The 24107-nt window shown below is 37.8% G+C and overlaps 1 protein-coding gene and 1 pseudogene across 1 annotated transcript in view; both read right to left on the bottom strand.

The window, feature by feature from the left end:
- Positions 1-431: 431 nt before the first annotated feature.
- GSTCD (glutathione S-transferase C-terminal domain containing) overlaps positions 432-24107 on the bottom strand; it is a 128586-nt gene continuing 104910 nt past the window's right edge. Inside the window, exons 9-12 of the mRNA XM_035030216.1 lie at positions 13113-13246; positions 11130-11160; positions 6002-6071; positions 432-3006 (exon numbers count right to left, since the gene is read on the bottom strand). Of these exons, the coding sequence (XP_034886107.1) occupies positions 2870-3006; positions 6002-6071; positions 11130-11160; positions 13113-13246 (372 nt within the window). The 3' untranslated portion in view covers positions 432-2869. The remainder of the gene's footprint in view (positions 3007-6001; positions 6072-11129; positions 11161-13112; positions 13247-24107) is intronic.
- LOC118026983 lies at positions 7694-10863 on the bottom strand (annotated as a pseudogene).

Raw genomic sequence — 24107 nt, 5'->3', positions numbered from 1 at the left:
CAGACAATACCAAAAATCCCAGCAGGCTATTTTTTTTTTAAGGAAATTGATAAGCCAATTTAAAAATTTATATGGAAATACAATGGATTTAGAACAGTTAAAACAATCTGGAAAATGAGAAATGAAATTGGAAAATCACCTAATTTCAAGACTTACTATAAAGCTACAGTAATCAAACAAATTAATGGAACAGACTAGAGACCCCATAGGCTCATACACATACATCAGTTAATTTTCAACTGAGGTGCCAAGTCAATTCAATAGGAAGAGAAAAGATTTTTTAAATAAATGGTGCTAAAACAAATGTATATTTTTCAAAACCTACCTACCTCTATGTGAATATTGATTTGAGATGGATCATAGACCTAAAATGTAAAAAGCTAAAACCATAAAGTTTCTGTAGGAAAACATGGAAAAAAATCTTCATAACCTCAGGGTGGATAAAGATTTATTATAGAGGACACAGAAAGTACACAGCAAAAACAGGTAAATTAGGTTTCCTGAAAATTAAAACATTCATTATGAAAATTGAATAGGCAAGCCACAGACTGGGAAAAATATTCTCAATACATATATCTGACAAAGAACTCTTAACCAGAATATATAAAGAACTCTTATAAACCAACAATAAAAAACCACAAACAACCTAATTTTAAAAATGAGTAAAAGACTTGAACATTGACTTAACAAATGATGCTTAGTATCACTAGTCATCTGAGAAATGAAAATTAAAATCCCAGTGAAGTACCATTTCATGTCCACCAGAATGGTTAAAATAAAAAAGACTGACAATATCAAATGCTGTGAGGGTGGTGTTGAGAATTAGAATTTTTATACATTGCTGGTGGGAATATAAAATGGTACAACCGTTTTGGAAAAACTGTTTGGCAATTGACATTCATTTATTCAATGACCCAGCAATTCTACTACTAGGTATTTATCCAAGAGAAATGAAAACATATGTCCACAAAAAGACTTGTACAAGAATATTTATAGGCCTTATTTGTAATATCCTCAAAGTGGAAATAACCCAAATAAATACCAATTGGAGAGTAAATAAATACATTTTGATAAATTTATATAATAGAATGTTACTTAAGAATAAGAAGAAACTATTGATACATATAGCAACATGGATATTTCTCAAAAAATACTATCTTGGGAATAAGAAGCCAGACACAAAAGACTACATACTAAATTACTTCATTTATATGAAGGACAAAAATAGGCAGAGAAAATGGAGGATGATAGAAATCAGAGAGATTTCTACTTTTGGGGTAGGTGAAGTTGAACAGAAAGGGACATAAGAGAACTTTCTGTGCTGGCGGAAATATTCTATATCTTATTTCTGGTGGCAGTTGCATGAAGATTATATATATATATATATATAATCTCCATATATATATATATGTCAAAACTTCTCAAACTCAACACTTAAAATCTTAAAATCTGTTATTTTATTGTCTGTAAATTATACCTCCATTTAAAAAAGAAAGCCCAGGATAAAAGAGCATGGTATATCTATAGGTAAAAATGACTAAAAAACTCAGGGCTGATGGTTAATTCTTTTCTTAAATTTTACCTCAGAAAACAAGAATTCAAGTCCCCCTCCCTTGAATAAACTATTTCTGCATTTTAAGTCATGATGATGAAAGAGTTGCTTATTAAAATCCTTTTTCTCATAATATGTGTCATACAGGGCTTGAAAACATCAAAATCAATGAAATAAATCTAATCTCAAATGGAATAACCTAGGGCATGTAAAAGCTAAATAATTAGCAGCATGTGAGAAAGGACATGTCATCTGTCTTTAAAAAGTTCAGTTGGTGGACTGAGGAGAAGTGTGAGAAGAGAGAAATACTCAAATAAACTTCTAAACTCTGTACTCCTCCTACCTCCAATCTACATTCAGTAAGTGTTAGCAAAGTAATGTAACTAAAAAATATGGTTGATATCTGGAAAACAAATCCTGTGACCATACATTATATTATGACATAAAGAACTAATTCATTAATTTTTCTTTTACATGATTTATTCCATAGGCAAGGGACCATGTCTCTTGCAACTCATCTTTGTATCCTTGGAGGAATCTATGCCAGGGTCTTGAAAATAATGGATCCTCAGTAATTATTTATAAACTGGAATTCATTAATCAATGTATTTACTGATTAATTAGAATTTATGTCCAAATTACATACTCCCGCAGTGGGAAATTTCCTGCAAGTATTTTATGTCTTCATATAAAATGTCTGAACCAGTGATAATCTCATTTGGTAATTTATGGGAAACATATTTAAAGAAGTATATGAAATGAAATACAAGTCCATCTCATCCCGGCTTAAAAATTTAACCATACTGTAGTTGCCTGACTGGATATTTTTAAAAATTATAGAAAAAATACAATTGTTTAAAATACAACCAACCAACCAACCAACCAATCCCACTGAGTCTGGTTTTGGGCTCCATTTGAATATCTAAATGATTATAAAGGCTGCAATGATTACAAAGGCTTCAATTCACTGTTTTGAATTGAACATCAAATTGGCAAGATGAGAAAAGCTGTGAAGTGAGAAGGAAATTGTTATTCCAGTGATGTAACCTCCACTGGTGAGTATTATTCTGTTGGCAGCTGAGACTTCAGGGGATTCTCACTATGAAAACCAGTGGTCCTTTAATCATACGTTACAAGAGCATTTGTGATGCTTTGCAGGCAGCCTTTCTTCCATGATTTTCCTGCTGCTTTCCTTCCTGAGCACAATAAGTTCAATATGGCTAATGCTGTTTTCTAGTTATGCCAAGAACCTCCTAAATGCCACTGGGCTTTCATCATGAAGACGGATGGCCAAACATCAAATGTGAATATCTCCTTCTAAATGGGGACTCCCACGATCATGTTATTTTTGGGAGAGCAGCTCTCTGGCTCCATGGATATTACTTGAACGGAGTAACCACATTCTTCTGCAGCTCTTGCTCGATCCAGATCCACTAGGCACATGCACTGTTTTCCTGAAATACAATAAAATGGTATCATGAGATGCCCTACAGGGAACAGTGCAATTTCAATTTGTCCATCTATACAGCGACAAAATCTACAAGTATATGGCGAATGCTGTTTGCCCCCAAGTCCTGTTTAGTCTCTGTCAACCTAACTCTTGATCAGTACGGAGAAAATATAATCACATATGATAGTTCACAGATTTGTTTCTGCTGATAATTTAGAGAACGTTAACTTTCTTTTTTTTGAGAATGTTAACTTTTTAAAATGTATTTATAAATAAATCTCAAATACAGACTACAGATCCTATTTCCCACTTTGGTTAAAAATACATTTAAAGACCTTGTGCCTGCATTCCCTATGGAAATATATTACCTGTAATATTGTGAAAAAAATAACATCTATCTTTAATAATATTTAAAGTGTCATGCTAACAAAGAGGCATCTGAAAGATGGGCTACGTTTTTAGGACAAGGAAAAATGAGAAATGGAAAATATTTGAGAAAATTCTTATTTGTGCTTCAGTTATTTCAGGTGGATGTGTATGTTCAGCGTAACATAATCAATTTTCAGAACTCCTTCACCCCAATGAAATAGTGGTATTCAATCTTCTTTGTAATCTTTGGAAAACAAAAGAGAAAACCTGACTGGCAAGCAAAGCAGCTAATTTGTGTTCCTTTGGCAAATGCAAATTTCTATGTTAAAGGTAGCTCTGGAAATAAAAATGATTTGGGGTTGAATATATTCAAAGCTATGGTTCACTTTTATGCTTTCAATTTCTTTAAATTCAGTATACAAACTTCATCCTCCAAAAGGCTGCTGACTATGCAGAACATAATTCCATTTTGCCTCCTAATTATAATAATGACTAAACATTATTTTTAAATAATTTATTTGGATGTCCACAGAAACTACTAAAATTGAATAGCTGCAGAAGTGAAGCCAGATAATTGAAACAGAGATGTTCTTCTGTGGAAGACAGAAGAACCCCACAGAAAAACTGTGGAAGGTGAAGTCAGTAGGCAAGAATTGGCAATGAGACATTCAGATTTAAAATGTTTATTTTGTACTTTTTTCTTAAAAGCTCCTATGCCAAAAAGGATGAACTGTGTTAGAAATGATATAAAAAGAGATGTCTTGAATTCCATTTAGGCGAAATCACCCCCCAACCCATCCCTCCCCGTTCATCAACAGTTGTGCAGCCGACATTCTTTTTTTCCCTTAAAATACTGTTCATCTTTTAAGACATCTGTAAAGGCTCCCCCCCACCCACCTCCGTCTACTCTTCAGTTTAAAATGAAACATTCTCTGTCAGAATAGACGCCCTGCATTCCTTCAGTACCCACCCTGGGTTTACACTGCAGCACATTCACCCTTGGCTTTGATCCCAGTCCAGTTAATATTTCTTTTTCTATTGCATAAAAGAATCTCATGTTTTCACATGTTGAAGAAGTACCTTTACAACTGAAATTCAGTTGTTGGTAGTCTCCCTTTGGGGGCCTTGAAAGCTTCCTAAAATGTTCACAGAACAAAAATATGGCCCATGCAAAGTACAGATGTCCACATTTGATGGAGTCCGTGACTTTGCACATGACCTTCCCTCCCCTCATGCCAGTGATCAGGCCAAATGTTCCTCCTCCTCTTCAACTCCAGCAACTTCCCATCTAGCACTCCCTGAACATTCACATGTACACTCAACTAGCTCAGAGAGTTGGGAATGGGGGAAGGAGGAGGCAGAGAAAAGGAGTGGGAAAGAGAAAGAGGTTGCATGCAGGAGAGAGAGGAAGAGCTTTTTCCATATCTTTATGCTCTGGAGTGTGAGAAAGAAAAGGAAATCAGGTCTCAGATGCCTCTCTGTATGTATCTTGCTATGCTGACTTTCACTTTAGAGTTTGAAGATAACTACTTCTCACACAACACAGTCCCTGTATGCAAGCTAATTATCCCATCTGGTGCTCAGCCAAAGAAATGGCAATCTGTTTTCCAAAATACTATGATGGCCTCCAAATTGGGGGCTCTTCTAAATAATTTTAAAGATTATTTTTGACTCCACTCAATCTTCTCAAGCCCTAATTTTGGAACCTAGCCTTCGTATCAGTTCATAGTGTGACTCCATCATCTAGCAGGTAAAGGATCCTGGACAAACTTTTGTCCCAGTCCTAAATAATAGTACATACCCCATAAGTATTTTCATTAGAATTTACTGAGATAATGGGTAAGGCATTTAGCTCAGCACTTAAATGCGCAGTCACTGTTAGCTGCTATTGTCCTTCTAAATGTGATTTCTTTTTCTAAAGCAAAGTCTTGGATAAATTCATTACTTAAACTTAAAATGCTATTGCAGGTCTTCCAATTAAGGTAATATTTACTATTACAGATGTCGAATAAATTGGTCTATGATTACTAATATACAAGTATACTTTTTTCCAAGAAAAAATGCTTATACATATTTTAACTAATTTTGGCATGCAAAGTTGATTTTTCCATCTTTATATTTTCTTCTGTGGCTTTAGACAGATCCCTCAGTTTGTTCATAACAGTAAGAAAGAGATTTCACATAATTCTGCTCAATGTACAAATACTGAAGATGAATTTAAAAGTATTAATGTTGGGCACCTGGGTGGCTTAGTTGTTTAGTGTCTGCCTTCGGCTCAGGTCATGGTCCCAGGATTCTGGGTTCGAGCCCCGCATCGGGCTTCCTGCTTGGTGGGAAGCCTGCTTCTCTCTCTCCCACTCCCCCTGCTTGTTTTCCCTCTCTTGCTATATCTCTCTCTGTCAAATAAATGAATAAAATCTTCTAAAAAAAAGTATTAATGTTAACAAAAATGGGATAAAATACTCTTATACCTACAAAGGCCTTTTCAACATGGATTGCCTTTTCTGGGAAAAACAATCTTGAGTTTCTTGTTGATAAATGGACCAGTTTTCCCCATATAGAACCAGTCCATTCATTTCTAGGCATACTGTACGTAATCTACTCATCAGCTGCTCTGTGAAAACACATACCTACAAGTCTTCGTTGGGGTGGAAGCTGGACAGCTGTCTGATCCGCAAATCTACACAGAATCATGTGTTCCTAAAAGAAAAAAACAATAGAATGTGGGTCTATTTTAATCTTCTGCTTCAAAACTAAAAATTATAAAAACTACCTCACTTATCTGGAGTTCTGCAGTTTAACTGAATAAAGTACTGCACAAGTAATACTTCTGAAAGAAACACATTTTCAGAAAATGGTACTCAGTAACTTTTTCCCCTTCAAGTAGACTGTTCTTCAGATGCAGTTCTTAAGAATGGATGCAAGGAAAATCCTCAGGCCAGTTAGCCAGTTGCTTTTAGCCAAAATAGGGTTACAATGCATGATTATCATGTGTTAAACGAAAAGACCTAAAATTCACTTATATTTTTCCTTTAATAAAATTTGAATCTCAGGAACATGGTTCCAAGAAGTCAGTCTAGGTGGCTCCCACCAGGGAAAAAGGCAGTACTGTAGAAGATCATCACTCTTTGTGGGTTCTGTGGTTCTGTAGTTCTCTGGGATACCCAGCAGAGTGCTGGCTGTTCCTACACTTTTCTGGACTCTTCCCTTGTCCCTTTAGAGGAGAGGAAGCTGGCTCATTCACTCTCTCCTCACTCCAAAGGGCTGCTGGAGGTGCATCTACTTTAAGGGCAACCGTAAGAATGACCTGAGGGAGTGGGAGGAAAATTATTCTGCTTGACAATTTTAGGAAAGGCTGCTTTCATGCAAAAAGAACAAGGCTTTATAGGGGCAGAGAGCTGATGAGACTGCACAGCACTCTGAAATAGGCAAGCAGCCAAAGGTGAGTGCTCAGCCGGATTGGAGGTACTGCGATGTTCCCACGGCAGCTGTTCATTTGGAACAGATGCAGTCTCCAAGTGTGCAAATGATCTCACCTGTCAGCTTAGCCAAAGGCTTGAACTCCGATTCCTCGTTTGTCCCCTTTTGTCTTTTGTACATTCAACTTGAGGCCTCCGTTTTTTAATAAGGTAATTGAAGTGGCTGTGTGATGTTGGTTCTTTTTGAAGGGTTACCTCTGTCTCAACTTTTATGCATTAAAACAACAACAACAACACTGTAATGTTCACTATAAAATTTAGTGGCCAATGGGTAGGACACTAATAAAGTGGCTCAAATGAGTAAGTTGTATTAAGCAGCCATGAACCGGCATCGACAAAGGGGCAGAAGAAGGATTTAGAATTACATAATTTGAAGAAAAAGCAAGAAAAAGCATGCCCTTTGTCTTCATAGTGTTTGAAAGTCAAGATTCACTTAATGTTGAGGCAATCGCCTCTGGTGTCCTCACCAGATTTTACTGGAATTATTTGTGTATGTGTTCTCCCCAAGAGAAGTTAAATTCTGGAAGGGGAGGCACAGAGCAGAAGTCAGTAAAGATTTGCTGTATAAACTGAACTGTGGAGAAAAACACTTCCAAAGTAACTCTCAAGACATTATTTATTTATTTATTTATTTATTTATTTATTTATTTTTATTAAGACTTTATTAACGGGTGCTTGCCGTTTGTTGATTTTTTTGAAAAAATCAAGTTGTAAACTTTTTATTACAAATTAAAAATGAGATTCTTAAAAATCTCAACTTGACCAGATATGAAACAATTTAAAAACCTTTAAAGGCGTATTGAGAAAAACCAGGTTTTTGTTTTTTTTTTTTAAACACGTCTGTCATTACCAAAAAGAGACGTCTTTAGGTAAAAATAATAAAAACCCCATGCTGCACAGATAATGCAGATAGTTCTATATCTGGTCAGTGGGCGAAAAGCAAGCACTTAAGGTCTTCAGCTCCAATCTTTTGTTCATTTCTTTTTTTTTTTTTTTTTAAAGATTTTATTTATTTATTTGAGACAGAACGAGAGAGAGAGCACATGAGAGGGGGGAGGGTCAGAGGGAGAAGCAGGTTCCCTGCTCAGCAGGGAGCCCGATGCGGGACTCGATCCCGGGACTCCAGGATCATGACCTGAGCCGAAGGCAGTCGCTTAACCAACTGAGCCACCCAGGCGCCCCTTTTGTTCATTTCTTATTGCTGGAATTTCATCTTCATTTCTTCGTGGTGGATGGCTAAACCAGGTGGTGGTAGAGATGGTAAGCCGGCATTTACTCAGCCCGCCCTGCTCAGCCTCGGGAGCGGACGAATTCTCAGCTGGTGGCCCGGCGGCTTTTGTCTCTTTGCCATCTTGTGGTTTAGGGTTTTCTGGGCGTCTGCGTCGGTAATTGAAGTTGCAACGTACCGACGTTGAGATGGCTGCCGACCTTGGGTCTCATCTCCTTGATTTTCCTTAACTTCTCCTTGCCATCCCTCTAGGCTGTCTTTGGCGAGGAGGAGCCCTGCGGAATCGTGGTCTATAACCCCGGCAGTACTGTAGAAGATCATCTGTTCCGTCTCACTGGTCTACCTTGTTCTCCTGCACCCTGGTGGTCAGCACCCCCCATCACGTCTCCCTGCACGGGAGGGTTGGAATCCGGTGGTCGACGCCCATAGGGTCTCCGCATGTAGGAAGGTGGGAAGCGTCGCCCGCGGTAGGGCCGGCGCTGTTGGGCCCGGCCTTCGGGAGCACTTTCCGATCCCTCGTTCTTTTCCCCACTCTCACTCTTCTGGTAATTCTGCTGGGAATTGCGTGGAGGGCCCCTGCGGCGTGCATAGGCTCGATAATGGTCACGGTCTGCTGCACGTTCAGTGCCTTGCACTGGAACTCCACCAGGGCCTGGCACATTTGCTGCCCCGCACCCTTTCCCCCTCAGCCACATCAGAGTCCGCAGGGTCTCCATCTCCTTCACTGCGAAGGTACTTCCTGGGGTTATTCTTTGTGGCGGTCTGGCGTACAAATACACCTTCCTTGGCGTCATTCCTGTTGATGAAACCGGATCCATTTCTTACACTGAACCATTCTACTGTTCCCCAAACCTTCCTTGCGATGACCTTCTTGTCCCCGCCGCCGGGGCCGCCGCTCCCTGCGCCGCGGCCAGTGGCCAGTGGTGCCGGGCTCGGTGTCGGCAGCGCTGAGGGCGAGGGCGGGGGGCGGGGGGCGGCTGCTGGGTCTCGGCCTCGCTGCTCGCGGTTGCGGTGATGGTGACTGGGGCCGGCGGCGGCCGCTGCGGCTCCTCCCGCCGTGTGGTGGCAACTAGGCCGGCGGCGGCGGCGGGGCTGCTCGGGGCTCTCTGGGGTCCGCTCTCCGCTCTCCGCTCCCGCTGCCGATCGAACTCAGTAACTCGCAAGACATTTAGGCACTACCTCCATTTAGTTCTGCCTGGCGGCCCACCCATCATGGTTCAGTTAAGAAATATCTTGCCACGGTATCCAAGAAGCTCAGACTTCCCTCTGGAGCCTTTCTACCTGAGACCCTCAAAAGGGCTGGTGGCCAAGCAGCTTTTGGGGGTGTGAGAGAAGGAGTAGACCCAGTAGACTGGGTACCAGTGAGTTTTCTGGTCTCTGGAAGAGCCTGGGTACCCTGTCGCTATTCTTTAGAAATGTTACGTTCTTTTCTAGCCAGTGAGGCTGGGGCACCCAACCTCTTCACTGCCCTAGGTTTTTTACACGCATCCTCTCAATTTGTTTTTAGCCAGCATCACTCAAAGAGGCATTAAAAACAGGGCCCCAGTTTTTGTTTATTTTTCAACTCATTGTCTACTCTATTGGCAGGGTCTTATAAGAGAAAGGTAAGGTGTTTTGAATATTATGAAAACAAAGTTCCTGGGGTCCTAATGTTTCCCAAAAACCTTACAGTTCCCTAAGACATACAAACTTAAAATCCAGTAAGCAAAGACCAGGGAAGTCTGGTTCTGGATGAATGCATCAACACTCTTCCCTCTATAGTATCTGTGTATGCTCAGAGCAGGGGGAGAGGTGAGGAGGGGGAAAGGGGATGGTGGGAGACAGAGTTGGAGGTGCCTGTTTAAGGATTATAAAGCAGAGGTGAAGGAGATATATGTGTCAAGCTGGTAGAAATGAACGTTTTTGAGTCACTGTCCCCCACTACTTAACCGTTGGATGGAGAAGGGAAAAATCTTGAAAGGTGGGGCCTGGCATGTAAAATGAAACTATATATTTTTAGTGAGTCTGCAAGAAGTGAACTAAGAATCTAATTTATCAAGTTTTAATGGGATTATTCATGTATTTCTGGCAAATATCATTACCATTTTTTAGAATGCATTTGTCATGTTATTGACCAATTAGTTAGTGGTAATATTCAGAAAGCTGGAAACTAGTTTGCTCAGATTGATGCCTCAGAACTATGTAATGTTCTGACTACTGTTAAGAAACAGTTCTTGTATTTCTTCACGCCTTATGAGTAGAGGTGCTGCGTTTGTTCTGGACCAGGGATTGGCAAACTCTGGCCTACGGGCCAAATCCAGCCTATGACCTCTTTTTGTATGGCTATCAAGTTAAAAACAGTCTTTACATTTTTAAAAGATTGTACATCACCACCACCAAAAGCAACAAGAAACGGCAAGGACAAAATAGAATAGCTGGGAAATTTTTAAGTGGCTGACAAAACCTAAAATGTTTACTGTCTGACCTTTTTACAGAAAAATTTGCCTGTGTTCTAGATTATCTTCTCAAAGATGTTTATATAGTGAGCAACTCTGGAAAATACATAGTTTCACTCTGGAGCAAAGGGCAGGAATGCTTGCTTAAAGATTAAATCTTAAAACATTTGGGTTTCCTAAGCTCAGCTTCCCTCTCTTGTACTGCAATTCACTGTGTATGTAGGTGTCACATGGCCCATTATGTACTGCCCTGTGGGAACTGGGTCTCAGGAAGTCAGGACAAAAATGATGATAGTCTGGCTACTCCTACTGCCAGGTCTCTAACTCAGAAGTCTCCTATCTGCCGGCATCCGTGAAACTGTGGCAGGCTAGCATGTGAACTTGCAGGGTAAACTCTCAGATCCTTCACAAGTCTTGCCACCTACTTGGACTTTAATCTTGATTCACAAAACAAAACAAAACATAAAAAGTAAAACAAGCCTCCCATATTACATGTTGATGAGTAATTCCAAGATAACTATAGATTATATATACCATTCAAAATTTGGGAGGGGGAAAAATATAAAGAAGGAATAAAAAGTATATTAGAAAGACATCTAGAACTTTTTAAGGTTACCTTGTATGATAAAGTTTTCTTGAATTGTTCACTGAAATAGAAAAGAAAAAAAAGAGTTATTACTTTAAACACCAAAGATTAGGAGTCGAGATAGTCTGTATATTTCTATATAGAATTATAGAAAAAACTATAAACAAAAGTAGGTATTTTATCTGAGGAGTGCATAATGCTATCTTACACTGAGAACTATGCCAGTTTGAAATGTCTTTATAAAAAGCCAAAAGCATACTCTCAGTATGCTATTAATTTTGAAGATTTTTTCAAAGATTGTTTACACTATTAGTGATGCACAACCATTTTTTTTTTCTCTTCCCCACATGGGTGCACAAAGATCCAGGGGTTTTAAAATGTAGGTTTTACTACTATTTTAGATATGGTGAGGCCAACAGATCAGGAGATGTTTGCCATGGAAAAGATAGTTTTTTCCCAACAATTCCTAAGAGAGGGCATGCCATGCCACAGAGAGCCACATGGGGAAGCACCAGCGCTGCTTAGGAGGCGGAGGGAGTGGGATACAATGTAGGCAAGAGCCTTTATTATGGATTCCATTGGAAGAGATGGCAAGGCAGGATGAGCAAACTTAGGACTGGGTAGGACTGGATAATGTCAGTGGCTTTGGGGATAGGGGCTGTCCCTAGTTGTCTGGGACCTGACACAGGTGATTAGGGCAGGGGGATAATGGCCTGGGAATGGTCTTCCACTGACAAAAGGAAAAAATGGCAATAAATCTACAGAGATATGAAAAAGCTGACAGACCCTGAAGTAAGATTTTAAAATCAATGAAGTGAAGCCACAGGCTGAATAACTCAAATTAACATTCTTAAAAATCTTTATAGTGCTAGACTTACAGATTTCTTGATGGGTTGTAAAATATACATTTTATCTGTATAGATTCAGAACAGAGTGAAATTTCAGCTATTGAATAAACCTTAAGTTATACTTATTATTTGCCTTTCCAAAGTTCCTTTGGTTTTCTCTCAACTAGTTGCAAATTGTGGTAAAGAACAAAACAATGAAATAAAGAAAAAAAAATCAAAGACAAAGAAAAAGAAGGCTATTGTTTGTACTTTATTACTTTATTCAGAAGCCTTTAAGTATAAATTCTGATGGAAATTTTCTAAGATTTCTTAAAAGTAATCATGCAATTGATCAAGAAATCTTTTTTTGACACATTATAGAATTTTTTTAAAACATAATCTATTCTGCAATTAAAATGATCAGCATGATTCTCAATAACTGTGATTCAGAGAGTGAAATGTCATAAACACCAAGACAACAGCCCTCCACTAGGTTAGGCCAAAGTGGTAAGAAATAAAATGTCTCCCTCTTGTAGGTGGGATAAGAAGGACTGTAAAAATGGCTGTCCGGCTTGCAGATTAATCAGCACCCATGGGCAGTATTTAAAAATACTGCTGCTACTACCGTACCTGGCCACAGCTCACATTTTATTGAATGCTTATTCTGTGCCACTTCTAAGTGCTTTACATATATATCGTTCAGTTCTCACAAAAACCTTGAGGTGATTACTATTATAACCTCCATTTTATAGATGAGAAAATGTAGGCAAAAAGAGCTGAAGTAAATTGCCTGAAGTGAAACGACTTATAAAAGTCTGAGAAGCTGATGTTTGCCCCCCCCCCCTCCCCGCCGGGGGATGGAAGACTTCCGGGTCCTAAGCACTTAACCACAACACCTGCTGCCTCTCAGAGGTGATGAGAAGTGCTGAACCTATCAGATTTCTTAGCCAGCTCACTCTCAGATAGACTCGCTTCTAAATTTCAGGAGCTGGGTCCAGGAGCAAAATCAAGGAGCAGCCATAGAGGAGGTCCTCTCTTCCTTATATAACTTATAAACAGTACCTGTGTTTGTGGAAAGAGGAAGTGAGTTCAAAAGTGAAATCTCATTGCAACTTTGTATCAAATGAGTTTCGGGCTTTAGCTTTATTCCCCACATTGGTGTCTTAGGGTGAACACTACATTTCACCTTTTGGGAAAATTAAACTTTGAGGTGTTCTGAATGAAACCATAACAGCAAGGGCATGTGACAAAGGAAGCCCGTGTTTTGATGCAGTGCTCAATCACCATGTCTGTTGCCACTCCACAAGCATGCAGTGCCACCTGGAAAACAAAACCAGACATCAGCACTAAGTTCTTGCTTAACCAACAATGCTACTTCTGTGCCTTTTTCCTTTTTTTTTTTTTTTTTTTTAACTCTTGGTGAGGACTGATCCTCTGGAGGTTTCAAGTTACCAGAACATTATTCCATAATAGTTAGATAGTTCGCATTTGGACATACCGCAGGACTAGTTAGCTATTCATATTAATTAAGAAAGCTAAGAAAGATTGAAAGATTACAAATGGAACATTGCAAATGAAGCCTAAGATTCATTCAGTGGAAAATCTGACATGGGGCGCCTGGGTGGCTCAGTCGTTAAGCGTCTGCCTTCGGCTCAGGTCATGATCCCAGGGTCCTGGGATCAAGCCCCACATCGGGCTCCCTGCTCAGCGGGAAGCCTGCTTCTCCCTCTCCCGCTCCCCCTGCTTGTGTTCCCTCTCTCGCTGTCTCTCTCTCTATCAAATAACTAAATAAAATCTTAAAAAAAAAAAAAAGAAAATCTGACATGATGTTAAATATGGAAAATTTAATATGTATGCATGTCTAAACTAGTTCTCTTGCTGATTATGAACTGTGGCAGGAACACTAGACTGAAATCTGAATTTCTAGTCTCAAACTGTAGTTGCCTATGAGATCCTGGGCCATTTAAAATTTAACTTCTTTGAGCCTTGGTCTGCTCCACTATAAACTATGGTTACCAATATTTACATATAACAATGCTGTTGCAAAAATTAAATAAAAATGTATCTGAAAACATTCTTCCAAATGCTATATGAATATAATCTAATCAATGCTGTATGAAAACTGATCAAATCATATTTATGGAGCCCCTTTTCATCTTCATATAACAGTTCTTAATATTGGTGAATTACATGAACTACTTTCAATGGGTTTATTTAAAAAGGAAGGAATAAAATTATGAATTGGAATCTAATTAGGGCTTCAATAATTCATTAAAAAACCTCTAAAAATGATCTTAAGATATGTTTTCAAAACAAATTCCTTAAATATGTCTATATTGTGTCACAATCTAAAGTAGACAATTATGAAAATTATTAGGCTAAATAAAGCAAAACAGGACCCTATGGAAAAAAAATCTGATATGGGGATCTTAAAAAATAAAGCATTTTGTCAGAAAAATGCTCAGATCTCTGACAACTTCAGGGTAGGGAGGGGCTTTTAGAGTGAAGAGATTTTCTGGAAATTTCTGGATATGAGTATCATAAGCCAGATTCCCCTCTTAAACTGGAAAGCCAAAAGCAATGTTGTATTGGGAAGAGGAAAGCATGATCTCTGCTCATCATCCTTCTTCTGAATCTCCCCTCCATGTAGGTTTACATCAATTTAGAAGTCAACAATCCCTGTGGTTGTTGTCAATCCACTTTTCCTCTTTCACTCTGAAAATTGAGCCTGGGAAGGCTGCCGTTCAGTGAAGGCAGGCACTACTGGGTAATTGGGAGTAAAGAACCTTGATTTCTCATTTGTTCCTTTTATTTAATCAGTTTTGCAGAGTTAAAATCAGGCCAGTTCTTCATTTTCATGAGTAGCTGGAGAAAACCTCACCATAAAAGTTATAAATGCATTTTCCCCTGAAGGGGAAGAAAAGACAACCAATACTCCCTGAGTGCCCTTTATGTGGGGCCACGACGCTGGGTAATGGCACGCAGATCTTTCTATGCTCACAACGGCCCTGAGAGATTTTATCTCCGTTTTAGAAGTAAGGAAACTAAGGCTCAGAGAAATTAAGAACATGCCCACAACAAAGCAGCTCCTGAGTGGCAGGATCCTGAACCCATGCATTAATTATATCAGGCTGCTTCCCCGCAAAACCCTTTTAAGGCTCTTAAAGAATTCCTTTTGCTACATGCAAAAGAATGAGTTTATTTCCCTCATTTAAACAAAACAACTAAATTTAAGAACTATTTACACAATGGATTTTAGTCCTAAAAGGTTTTATTGCTTCATATGCTCCTAATTTCCATTGTTACCAAATGCCAGTCAGAAAGAACAGGCAAATAACGAAGAGAGATATAGATCAATGGAACGATTTGAATATGAACATTGAGCATAAAACAAAGGTGGCACTTTGGATCACTGGGAAAAAGATGGACTTTTAATTTATTTTTTTTTAAGATTTTATTTTTAAGTAATCTCTATACCCAACGTGGGGATCGAACTTACAACCCTGAGATCAAGAGTTGCATGCTCTACCAACTGAGCCAGCCAGGTGCCCCAAAGATGGGCTTTTTAATAAGTGATGTTGGGTTAACCTGAGAGCCATATGAAAAATAAAATTAGATCCTTTCCTCTCACCACACATAGTACATTTCAAATGGACTAGAGATTTAAAATGCAAAACAACAACAACAACCATGAGTGAATTCCTCTATAACCTAGGGGAGTGGAAATACTTAACTATGTCTGAAATTCTACATACAATAAGGGATAAGGTTAAAAAATTTGACAAAAAATGAAAAAAAAATGGCAAAGAAACAAAAACCATACGTAAAAAGATAAATGACAAAGAGAAAAAATTGGCAACTTAAAGCATTAACAAAAGGTTAATATCCCTTATACATAGCAAGTTTCTGAAAATAAAGAAAAGTATAATAATCTGATAGTAAATGGACAAGAGATTTGGAAAATTCAGAAACAAAAATATGCGATTATGTCTTAAACCAAAGTTGTCCAATATGGTTCAAAATAAGAGAAGTATTTAAGTTACATTAAGATATTACCTATCACCTATTAAAGTGGCAAAAATTCTAAAATTTGATGACAACCTATGGGCCAGGGTATGGTGAAACAGACAATGTCATACATTGCTGGTGGGAATATAAAAATGTCACAACCCCATGGAGGAGGAATTTAGCAATATCCAGCAAAATTACATGAGTACTTTGCGATCTCACTTCTAAAAATCTGTTCAAGGGATACACTGGCCAAAACATAAAAAGATGTATTCATTGAGGCAATATTTGAAATAACAACAAAATGGAAACAAGTCAATTTTCCATTGACAGAGGACTCGCGGCTTACTCTGAAGCTCTAAAAAGGAATGGGGAATATTTCTCTACATGGCCATGGTAGATATTATTAAATGAAAAATAATGTTAAAAATTGTCAAACTATTTTCAGTAATCATCACTGGTGTCTGTATTTTTGTTTTAGGACTCAAATATGTATATTGTGAGATAAAGCAAATAAGAAATTTGCTGATGCCATTAGGAAATAGATTTTTTTTTAAGCACAGGAGAAAGAAGAAAGAGATATGAAATAGCTAAGTGAGACTAAGTTAAAATCCCATGGTCCTGAATTTAAATTGGAAGTGTCAGTATGTACCCATGATGATTAAAAAAAAAAAAAATTGCCTTGCTAAGACCACAGTAGAGCCTGGAAACAAAGACCAAACCAGTAGCAATGACTATCCCCAGTACCTAAATTGTGGTCATTGAAATAGCATTTTCCTTTAAAAGAATTTAGAGCTGCATGGAGAAATAGCTGCTGCCAGGTAGGAGGCAGGAAATGCATAAGATGAGTTGGAACATCGTGTTATACTGAAAGCAGGGACACTATGAAATACTATTGAAGTCCTATCAGTAGGACTCAGGAGCTAACCTCAAGAGGCTCCCACTTAACAAATATGGGAATATCTGAGTCAGTGAGAATAATAAATGCAATAATAAGTGTAATAATAAGTGCAATAATAAGTGTTTCAAACATTAAATTGATGAGTCAATAATTGTACTGAGAAAAAAAAAACTGGTCACTTTCAGTAGATAACCAACTCACTTTGAAAACCAGAAAATACAGGGAAAGAATCAAATTTTATCTGGCCTTTCCTAATGTACTGTACCTCTGCATAACCGAACAGTTAATAAAGGAAAGTAAATGAAGATGGAATGATAAGATTAAAAGAATATCGCCATTTTGCAATCCTTGCCAAAGTAATGGAGCTAAGGTCAATGATCACAAATGCTGCTGATGTTGCACAAGAGACAGCCAGACATAAGTGCCTACTGATTTGAACACACCACCACCTTTGATGTATCCTTACCCCAAAGTAAACCTGATCTGATTATGTCTTTACAATCTAGATCTAACTACCAATTTCTAAGCAATCTTGGGAACAGGGTAATATGTGAAACAACACCAGGGGGATATGATCAGCAAAATCCAAATTGTGGGAGACTGTAAAGGAGAAATGACATGGTCATATAAACAATCTTTAAGGGGAAAAAAAAAACAGGGATGGTGTAGTAGGACGAGTGAGTCTACCTGCTCATACCTGAAACATGTCAACATGGCAAAAAGGATTTTTTTTTAGATGTAATTAAGATTAAGAACCTTAAAATACCAAGATTATTCTGGATTTACATGGGTGGGTTCAATCAAATCACATGAGGACTTCAAAGTAGAGAACTTTCTCAGACTGGAAGCAAGAGAGATGAGACACAAGGAAAAGTCAGAGATTTGAGGCATGAGAATGACTTGAACCACCATTGCTGGCTTTCACCAGTAGCTCTAGAGGCTGAGAATGAATCCTTGCTGAGTCAGCAAGGGAGTTGGAACCTTAATCCTACAATGCGTGGAACTAAATTCTACCAACAACCTGAACCATCCCAGAAGTGGATTTCCCCTCAGAGCCTTTAGATAAGAGCCAAACCAAAGTAGAGGCTGACTTTGACCTAATGACACCTGGCGCAGAGAAACTAGTTAAGCCCACCTGGATTTCTGATCTATAGAACTGTGAGATAACAAATTTGTGTTATTTTAAGTTGCCAAATTTGTGTCATTTTTTTTTGACAAGACAAATAGAAAACTAAAGCAGATGAAAACCTATAAATTTTAAGCCTTAAGATTCACATTAACCATTTCAATTTTTGTGTCTTATTTCAATCCTCATTAAAAGAAATACACTGTAAAAAATCATGAGACAAATGATGTAGAGAGCTTCTACAGCAACATGAAGGTGATCTTGTTGAGTAATTTGCTATTCTCTCTTATTAATCATTACTACTTAATCCTACCAGTTGCAGAATTCATTCATTCATTCAACAATCAATGGGCATGTATTTACTGCTATTATGGTAGTGGCTGGGAATACAAAGGTCAAAAAAAGATCCCTTTTGCATGCTCTGTCATAGTAACCACTGAATCCAAACTACTTAATATATTAATCAACTCAATCTGGGAATCATATAGGTTGAAACAACTCATAAAGTTCATAAAATATGTCTCTCATGTGTGTGATTCACAAGGGATACAAAGAAGAGTAAAACACTACACATACAACAACACACAAACCGTACACAAACCTGTCTAATACAGGATAGAATAGGTTAAGTGCCATTAAAAAAGTACAAACAGAAGCATCAAAGGGACAGGAGATATTCAGATGGGGAAAATTCAGGAAGGGAGTCCTGGAGGAGGTGGCATTTGAGGAGGGCCTTGCAGGGTAGAAAGGAGTTTAGAAAGCAAAGAAATAACAAGCCAGAGGCAAAAGAACAGACAGCATTTTCATGAAATAGGGAGTGATACTACTATTAGAAGTAATATAAAATTTAACATTTATTGAGTAAGGTATTATGTTAAGTGCTTTCCATGTATTTACTCATTTAACACAATAACCCTATGAAATAAGTACTATTTTTTAAATTTACCTTTTTATTGTGGTAAAAATACATACAAGATTTACCAGCTTAACCATTTTTAAGTGTACACATTGTTGTGAATCAGATCTCCAAAACCTTTTCATCTTGCAAAACTGAAACTCCATACCAACGGCAGCAACTTCCATTTTCCCCTTCCCCTCAGCCCCTGGTAACTACCATTCTACTTTCTGTTTCTATGCATGTGACTACCTTAGATACTTCATATAAGAGGAATCTTACAGTATTTATCTTTTTGTAACTGGCTTATTTCACTTAGCATCCTCAATGTTCATCCAGGTTGTAGCATGACAAGACTTCCTTCTTTTTTAAGGCTAAATTATATATATATATCACATTTTGTTTATATGTATATAATATATATATATATATATCACATTTTGGCTAAATTATATATAATTTATATATAATCACAATATATATATTTATATATCACATTTTGGCTAAATTATATATCTATATCTATATGTAGATATAGATATCTTTCACATTTTGTTTATCCACTCATCTGTCCATGGACATTTGAATTGCTTCCACCTCTTGGCTATTGGGAATAGTGCTGCTGTGAACAGGGGTATGCAAACATCTAAGTAGGTACTATTTTAAGATAAGGAAATTGAGGCCCAGAGAGGGTAAGTAACCTGTTCCAGGTCACACAGCAAATCAAGGACCCTAACTCAGACAGTTCAGGGCCTCCATCCTAGATAACTACTCTTAACAAATACATCCCCTGTCTTTTTATTCATTTCATTGGTCCTACTATCTTCTGAAATTACAACAACGTAGGGAACTAGCATGTAATCAGTATCTGCTAGATGTCACAATCTTTACATTGATTTTTTGATTTAATCATTTCATTATTGTCTTAATTTAATATGTTAACTAGCTCTTATTATCTCCATTTGCAATAACATGCCCAAAGTCACCTAGCCAGAAAGACCTGGTCTAAGGTCACAAGTAATGAAGTCAAGACTTAAACTCAAACTGCCTGATACCAAACTTTGTTCTAGTTCTCTATGTTCCCATTTGCTTCTTTCTGAGATGTAGGGAGTGAACAGAAGTCATTGACTGGATTCCAGGCCTGGATCTCACACTAACTTGTTATGCTCCTCTGTAGATAGAGATGGCTTTAACTGCTCCATCTGTAAAATGGGAAGATTGAACTGGATGATCTTTAAATTTGCCCAGCCCAGTTAGGCTCAGAACCTTTGCTTCTCAAAGAAGGATTCTTCACCAAGTATCTTAGACAGTAGTAGGCATGGTCCCAACAGTGCACTCATGTTCTCTTCCAAACCCCTTTAAAAACTTCTGTGCAATTATATTATAGATAATTGGCTTTGAAGGCATGTAAAGTAATAACAAAGAGTCCCTTGTTCTGTACACACTCTTCCACCCCCGTAAGAACATCTGGCAACCAAAGCCAATGCTTTTCAACTCACTGGTTTTCTTTCCTGAAATCTAGAACTTTTTCCATATAATAAATACAGATTGCTACCCTTGATTTATAAATATTAGACATTATCTGTTGATTTTCCATTATGGAAGATGGTTTTGTTTTTGTGTGGTTTGGCTTGTTTGTTTTTTTACATTTACATCCTTTTCTCTTTTAGCATCCTCTTAATATTACCTCCAACTTTTAGTTAAGTATTTATGTAATGTTTTTATTATTGTTGCTTTGTATATATACTGTTCACTGCTGAACTAAGTGTGTTGTATAATCTTTTTAAACATCCAAGCCTCTCCCTACCCAAAAGCTCTGTAAAATGCCTTATTGTATAACTTTCTACTGTATGAAAATTACTAAGTAATCTATCAGTCTCATTTTTCTTTCCTGAGGACATCTTTCCTGGGCTTTCTGACCTTAAACTAATGACTCAATGTTTTCTGGGCCTTCTGCCTAGCTCTGGTCCTGAGATTCCCTTTGCCATCATAATGAGAATCCTCTTCACCTCCTTTTGTGTTAGATAACACTTATTCCTTTTTCTTATTTACTCTCTTGTGTTAGTGAAGCACATCTTCTAGGAATTTCCTGAAGTACATTTCTTGAGATGTTAACATTTTATTACTTTCACACTTTTAAAAAAATTTTTTATTAACATATAGTGTATTATTTATTTCAGGGGTACAGGTCTGTGATTCATCAGTCTTACACAATTCACAGCGCTCACCATAGTACCTACCCTCCCCAATATCCATCACCCAGCCACCCCATCCCTCCCACCCCCTCCACTCCAGCAACCCTCAGTTTGTTTCCTGAGATTAAGAGTCTTGGTTTGTCTCCCTCTCCAGTTTCGTCTTGTTTCATTTTTCCCTCCCTTCCCCTATGATCCTCTGTCTTGTTTCTCAGATTCCTCATATCAGTGAGATCATATGATACATGTCTTTCTCTGATTGACTTATTTCGCTAAGCATAACACCTCCAGTTCCATCCACGTCATTGCAAATGGCAAGATTTCATTCCTTTTGATGGCTGCATAATATTCCATTGTATATATATACCACTTCTTTATCCATTCATCTATTGATGGACATCTTGGCTCTTTCCACAGTTTGGCTATTGTGGACATTGCTGCTATAAACATTGGGGTGCACGTACCCCTTCAGATCCCTACATTTGTGTCTTTGGGGTAAATACCCAGTAGTGCAATTGCTGGATCATATTGTAGCTCTATTTTCAACTTTTTGAGGAACCCCCATACTGTTTTCCAGAGTGGCTGCACCAGCTTGCATTCCCACCAACAGTGTAGGAGGGTTCCCCTTTCTCCGCATCCCCACCAACATCTGTCATTTCCTGACTTGTTAATTTTAGCCATTCTGACTGGTGTGAGGTGGTATCTCATTGAGGTTTTGATTTGGATTGCCCTGATGCTAAGTGATGTTGAGCACTTTTTCATGTGTCTGTTGGCCATTTGTATGTCTTCTTTAGAGAAATGTCTCTTCATGTCTTCTGCCCATTTCTTGACTGGATTTTTTTTTTTTTTTCCATTGATCTATGTGTCTGTTTTTGTGCCAGTACCATGCTGTCTTGATGATTACAGTTTTGTAATAGAACTTGAAGTCCAGAATTGTGATGCCACCAGCTTTGCTTTTCTTTTTCAACATTCCTCTGGCTATTTAGGGTCTTTTCTGTTTCCATACAAATTTTAGGATTATTTGTTCCATTTCTTTGAAAAAAGTTGATGGTATTTTGATAGGGATTGCATTAAATGTGTAGATTGCTCCAGGTAGCATAGACATTTTCACAATATTTGTTCTTCCAATCCATGGGCATGGAACATTTTTCCATTTCTTTGTGTCTTCTTCAATTTCTTTCATGAGTATTTTATAGTTTTCTGAGTATAGATCCTTTGCCTCTTTGGTTAGATTTATTCCTAGGTATCTTATGGTTTTGGGTGCAATTGTAAGTGGGATCGACTCCTTAATTTCTCTTTCTTCTGTCTTGTTGTTGGTGTATAGAAATGCAACTGATTTCTGTGCATTGATTTTATATCCTGCCACTTTACTGAATTCCTGTATGAGTTCTAGCAGTTTTGGGGTGGAGTCTTTTGGGTTTCCCACATGAAGTCTCATATCATGTGCAAAATGTGAGAGTTTCACTTCTTCTTTGCCGATTTTGATGTTTTTATTTCTTTTTGTTGTCCGATTGCTGAGGCTGGGATTTCTGTCACACTTTTTTTTAATGCTTATTTCAGTTTCTATTTCTTTTTTTGTTCTACTTTTATAGGTGGTGCCCTACAGTTCATCTTTTAGGTTTTCTACTTGTGTTTTTTTTTTTTTTTTTCAATTTTGGTTAACGTATTTTTAATTTCCAGGAAGTTCCTTTTTGTTCTCTGTTGGTTCATTTTCTTTCCCCTTTTTCATTCTATCCTTGTTTAGTTCATGTAATATCTTCTCTGATCTCTCCATGGATGAGATCCTTTGTTATGTTTGTTGCTTTCGTTTCTATCTTCTGTTTCAGAAGTTTTCCACATTTGATATTCCTTGGCTGTCAGTTCATATTAAAGAGTGAATCACTAAAAAGTTGACTGGAAGTACTGAATAAAAGACTTGAAGAGTGGTGGGCTTCACTAGTGACTGAGTGATCAGGTGGCTGGCTGCTTTTTTTTTTTTTTTTTTAATTACAGCTATAGTATCTGTAGTTATTTTCCCTGGGGACAGCTCTGATTCTTTTGATCTCTTTGATTGAGAACATGATTCCAGCTTCTGAAGTTCTGGAAGTAAGGGCAAATGGGGGGCGAGGGGGAAGAGATCCATCATTCAGTGTGCAGATTCTCACTGAGTTCTTGTTTTCAGGACAGCTCATCACCCTTGCCCTCCTCTGTGCTGAGCATCTCTGGCTCAGTTTCTTCATAGAATAAACTTCTAGTTCCTTGCAGGAGTCAGGGAGTGTACACAAGATGGAGGTAGGTTTCTGGGTCTCTAAATATTTTTAATTAAACATGATTTCAGCTCTTCCTTATCCCCTGCCTCTGAGGTTTCTGGTATCCTGAATTCTTGACGTTTTCTGGGATTTGATGAGAGCAAAGTGACTTGCTTCCTGATAGTCACTCCCCCTCCTCATGCATTTAAGTTTGATCTTCCTCTTTTCTACTCAATAATTTACCATTTTTCTTCAATCTGCTTTCTGCCTTCATATATTATGGTTCAAATTACAGAATCTTGAACGTAGGTTCATCAAAGACGGAGGATGAGTCTTCTGGTTTTTGTTCTCCTTGTTATTTGGGGGGCCTCATCTTTCTTGGAGAGAAGGGGTTTGAAATACCTCTGTCTGCAGTCTTCATGTGGGAAATCCTCCATTTTGCCTTAATGATTTTTCAAAATTACGTCTGAGACTATATACTTCCTCAAGTTTCTTTTCTTTTAAAACAAGGATTATATAAATTACTCATCAAAGGTGTCACTGAACTACATTGTATAATTGCATATTTATTGCATTGTATACAATTACATTGTATAATTATATACTAACATACGTAACTAGGAATGAGCTTGTCATTAAGCACTCAGCACTGATAAACCACAAACAATCATATTAAAAATTGTTATGGGTAAGATAGAAAAAGGTAAATACATAACTCAAAAATAAACTGTTTTCAGATTTGGATATATATTGATAATATAGAAAATACTCACCAATACTGTTAGAAATCAATACCTTATCACCTAGTTCAGAAGACTCTGTTACTGTTGG

This window comes from Mirounga leonina, unplaced genomic scaffold (assembly GCF_011800145.1).
Source record: "Mirounga leonina isolate KUSES-001 unplaced genomic scaffold, KU_Mleo_1.0 Mir_357, whole genome shotgun sequence".
In the NCBI taxonomy this organism is placed as follows: domain Eukaryota; kingdom Metazoa; phylum Chordata; class Mammalia; order Carnivora; family Phocidae; genus Mirounga; species Mirounga leonina.
The sequence above is the reverse complement of the archived record's forward strand: the minus strand, read 5'-3'. Positions and strand labels throughout refer to the sequence as shown.